Genomic DNA, 4,609 nt, shown 5'->3' on the forward strand with positions numbered 1-4,609 from the left:
TCACCCACACAGCTAACACTTTAAGGTTGCATGTATAGGGTTTGAGGAGCCTACCAATTGACTCTGTTCTCAGAAGTCTTTCAGCTACCCTGCCCCTCACTGAGCTTCACGCAGGGTACCTTCATGGTTATAACTTCTGCAGTCTATATACAAACGGTGGCTCATTGACATGAGCAAGTCAGCAAAGGCCACACACGTGTAAGAGGCAGAACAAGTACTCTGCATCCTGGACATTCACAGACACAGACTACAAAGGGGAAGGGCACCAAAGAGCACTAATATCCCATAATTCCATAAGCCTAGCTCCCCACACTCCAGCCCCCTGTGGGATAGTGGAGATAACTCCGGGCTAAGAGACCACAGAGCTCACAGGACTCGGCATCGCTAGCTACAGGGCTATAGGAAGCCGCTTGCCCCTGGGAGACAAAAGAGCTGTCTTCTAACCTTCTAACTGTTGCCATCCAGTGGGACAAGGGAATGTAAAATCACTTTGAAGAAACTACCACACTGTACACCGCAGGGACTCCCTGTTCCCTGTAATGTAACTATTCCAAGGCCATGGTCACAACAGATGCCACCTCAGGCTGGGTCACTTGCCTCTCCCTCCACACTCACTCTAGCCTGACTGGCTACAGTGCTCTTTGATAGAAACCGAAGCTGGAAGGGACCTGAAGAGAGATTGTCCATCTATGTTCATGCATATCCAAGCCTGTGTGTGTTTGTCCTAACCCTACCCCAAATGCCCCTACACACAAGGGGTGAGGAAGGGAGAAGAAAGGGAGGAGGGAGAGAGAATTATTTATTTGCTTTCCATTTAAAATTATTCACCTCAGACTAGAGCCAAAAAAGACTTCTACTGGCTAGTGACTTCTAAATTTCCTGCAATGTGGAGAAGTCGGCAAACACAGCAATAGAAATATAATCATCCTGCTGCCAAGCATGTCACATATTATCACATTAACTATACCCCCAAAGCCCTCCTTCGAGCCAAGGGGCTCAAGGACATGGTGGATTGGCCACCCTGCCTCCATCCTCTAATTCTTCCTAATGGAATCCCAGACCTCACCACTTGGTCCAAGAGGTAGTGATGGAGTTGACAGAAAAGAGTAGAGCTTTGGCTGTGTTGAGAAGATGTAAACAAAAGGGATTTATAAGGGACTGACTGTTGGATGCATAAGAGAAGAGTTAAGAATGGCAATGGGTGTGGGTAGGTGCTGGGTAGAATGATGGACTTCACATGAATACAAAATTACACTTTTTATTATCAAGAATTGGTAGCCTTCTCTTTATGGTAACCTCCTTTATACTACCATGTTCGAGGATCCTCCTGTTCTGGAGACACTTTGCTCTTCATAATTTTTTATTGGTAGTGATATGAAGGAGTTAACGTTGTTGAAAACCCACAACATTCCTCCTCGAGCCAAGGCTAAATCATTGTTTGATGCACTGGTGTATCTTGCCTCAGTAGTATCCTTCTCCAGCTGTTTCCTTCTCCGACTCCCATATAATAAATCTCTCCTTCCCCACAGCTTCCAGCAGGCAGCAAAGACTGGGGGTCTCCATGCTGCTTTTCTGACTCCCTAGAATGGATGTGTGTGGCTGGAAAGAAATGGAGGTTGCTCTGGTCAATTTCGATAACGCAGATGAAGTCCATGAAGAGCCAGGCTATGCCACAGACTTTGACCCAAAAGGCCGACCCAGTAGCAGTCCCTTTCCCAGCTGGAGAGTCCTCATCAGTGACGGCACCAACCTTGAAACGGCCTTCTCCAAGGTCCCAGGGGAGTTCGTGGATCCCCCAGGGCCTGAGCCCGTGGTCTTGAATGAAGGAAATCAAAGGGTGATCATTAATATTGCTGGGCTGAGGTTTGAGACTCAGCTCAGAACTCTCAATCAGTTCCCAGAGACACTCCTGGGAGACCGGGAGAAAAGGATGCAATTTTTTGACTCTATGAGAAATGAATACTTCTTTGATAGAAACCGACCTAGTTTTGATGGAATCTTATACTATTACCAGTCTGGTGGGAAAATACGACGGCCAGCCAATGTGCCTATCGATGTTTTCGCTGATGAGATCTCCTTTTATGAATTGGGTAGTGAGGCCATGGACCAGTTCCGGGAGGATGAAGGCTTTATCAAGGACCCTGAAACACTGCTACCGACCAATGATTTCCACCGGCAGTTCTGGCTTCTCTTCGAGTACCCTGAGAGCTCTAGCGCCGCACGAGGCGTGGCTGTGGTCTCCGTTTTGGTCGTAGTGATCTCCATCACCATCTTCTGCCTGGAAACGCTCCCAGAATTCCGAGAGGACAGGGAGCTGAAGGTAGTCAGAGACCCCGGTATCAACACAAACAAAACGGGCCTCTCCCAGACCATGTTTACTGACCCTTTCTTCATGATAGAGTCCACCTGCATCGTGTGGTTCACCTTTGAGCTGGTGCTCCGGTTTGTGGTCTGCCCCAGCAAGACAGACTTCTTCAAGAATATCATGAACATCATCGACATCATTTCCATCATCCCCTACTTTGCAACCCTCATCACAGAGCTGGTCCAGGAGACAGAGCCGAGTACCCAACAGAGCATGTCCCTGGCCATCCTGAGGATCATCCGCCTGGTAAGGGTCTTCCGCATCTTCAAGCTCTCCCGCCACTCTAAGGGGCTGCAGATCCTGGGGCAGACTCTGAAGGCATCCATGCGAGAGCTGGGGCTGCTCATCTTCTTCCTCTTTATAGGGGTCATCCTCTTCTCCAGTGCCATCTACTTTGCTGAAGTTGATGAACCGGAATCCCATTTCTCTAGCATTCCTGATGGCTTCTGGTGGGCTGTGGTCACCATGACAACTGTAGGTTATGGTGACATGTGCCCAATCACCCCAGGAGGGAAGATTGTGGGTACTCTGTGTGCCATTGCCGGCGTCCTCACCATTGCCCTCCCTGTACCTGTCATTGTCTCCAATTTCAACTACTTCTATCACCGTGAGACTGAGAATGAGGAGAAGCAAAACATCCCAGGAGAAATTGACAGAATCCTAAACAATGTGGGCTCCAGAACAGGGAGTACCGACTCTCTTAACAAGACCAATGGCAGTTGTTCCACAGAGAAGTCCAGGAAGTGACCAGTCTGGGACTTCTAGAGTCTCTGAATCTCTGTCTCCCTCCCCTCTGTTTTCCCCAAGATGAAAATTATGCTTTGTGGCCAACAGGTCATCTCTGACTGTGAGCTGCTTTAATAAATCCATATTTCTGTTCTACTTCCAGGGCTGTTTCTTCTCGACCCGTTACAATATTTCTCCTCCTTTCCTGTGAAAGTTGTAGCTCAGTCTCTGCACTAGAACTATGGATATTACCTATTAGTGTGCAAGTGCAGAAGCTAAGCCTGTCCAGTCCTAGCAAAGCAGAATCTACCTTTTAACATAATAATGATTAAAAGTGCAGGGTTGTTCAGTCTTCCTTAGAATGATGCATATTAAAAAACCAGAACTGGATAGAGGAGGTGGGTAAAATGCCAGCCGTGTGCATATGAGGAGGTGAATTTGAATCCTTGGCACCTACATAAAGGCTAGGCGGGTATGGCCTAGTGATACCATCATGAAGGAGACAGAGACAGGAAATCCCAGGCACAAATTGGCTATCTAGACTGACCTACTACTTGGCAAGTTTCAGTTTTAATGGGAGACCTTGGCTCAAAACGTAGGATGAAGAATGCTGAAGAACACACCTGATGTCAGGCTTTCACATGTACCTGCACATAAATGTCTACCCACATATATGTGAACTTGCACACACATATATACATAGACCACATACACCAATAAAAGAATAAAGTGAAATTTGAATAAGTAAAATGAAAGGCCAGAGCTGTAGCAATGAATTGCTTAGGAGCAATGCCTGTTTAGCATAATCAAGTCCATCCACTGGCATCATGTCAGCCTGTAGAGCATGTTTGATGGTTGCCCCTGTTGCCAGCCTGTCTGGCAGGAATGAGTATATTCTAAGCAGGCAGTTGTGCCCCTCCCTTTGGCTAGCAGACTCTTCAGGGAACTGGGCTCTCACCCCTGGAGAAGGAAAATGCTGAACTCTGGCACCAGTCAGAGGGAGAATTGGTCCCCAGAAAGAGATTTACAACCTGTCAAACCATCTTGTAGGAGAGACCGGAGCAGAGAAAGTGATGGGTCAGTGCCCATCAGGACCACACCTTAGCTGAGATTTGCTTAGTCACACAAACTGCTGGCCCTCTACTTAAATCTAAACCCCATGCCGGGACCCCAAAGACTAACACGGGTGGTCACTGTATGTCTTTCTCCACCTTCCCAAAATAGCCACATTATAGAGATCTTTTCCTGCAAAACCACAATTCTTACCTCGAAGGGGACAAGAATTTATTCCAGAGCCAAACATGAGTGACTGTGGCTTGAAAGCACAGACTCGGGTTATCCCAAAGTTCATATTCCAACATGACAGCAGCTTCATGAAGCTGTATCACAGAGAACATAGAAAATCACAAATCAAGACATTTCCAAACACGTTGGTGGACATAACAGGTAGAGCGTTCCAGCAAAGCTAGGACATGTCTGCCACAAGCCTTATTTGAGGATACTCTTAGACTTTGACTA

At 47.2% G+C, this 4,609-nt stretch overlaps 1 protein-coding gene across 1 annotated transcript; it reads left to right on the plus strand.

The window, feature by feature from the left end:
- Window positions 1-1,585: 1,585 nt before the first annotated feature.
- On the plus strand, window positions 1,586-3,112 carry Kcna10 (potassium voltage-gated channel subfamily A member 10). The gene has a single exon (XM_057793795.1). The coding sequence runs from the start codon at window positions 1,586-1,588 to the stop codon at window positions 3,110-3,112; it is 1,527 nt and encodes a 508-aa protein (XP_057649778.1).
- Window positions 3,113-4,609: the final 1,497 nt, after the last annotated feature.

Source organism: Chionomys nivalis, chromosome 18, assembly GCF_950005125.1.
Source record: "Chionomys nivalis chromosome 18, mChiNiv1.1, whole genome shotgun sequence".
Classification (NCBI taxonomy): domain Eukaryota; kingdom Metazoa; phylum Chordata; class Mammalia; order Rodentia; family Cricetidae; genus Chionomys; species Chionomys nivalis.

What these genes read in the sequence shown, in the direction of transcription:
- Kcna10 (XM_057793795.1), top strand. Translation starts at nt 1,586, where the DNA reads ATGGATGTGTGTGGCTGGAAAGAAATGGAGGTTGCTCTGGTCAATTTC.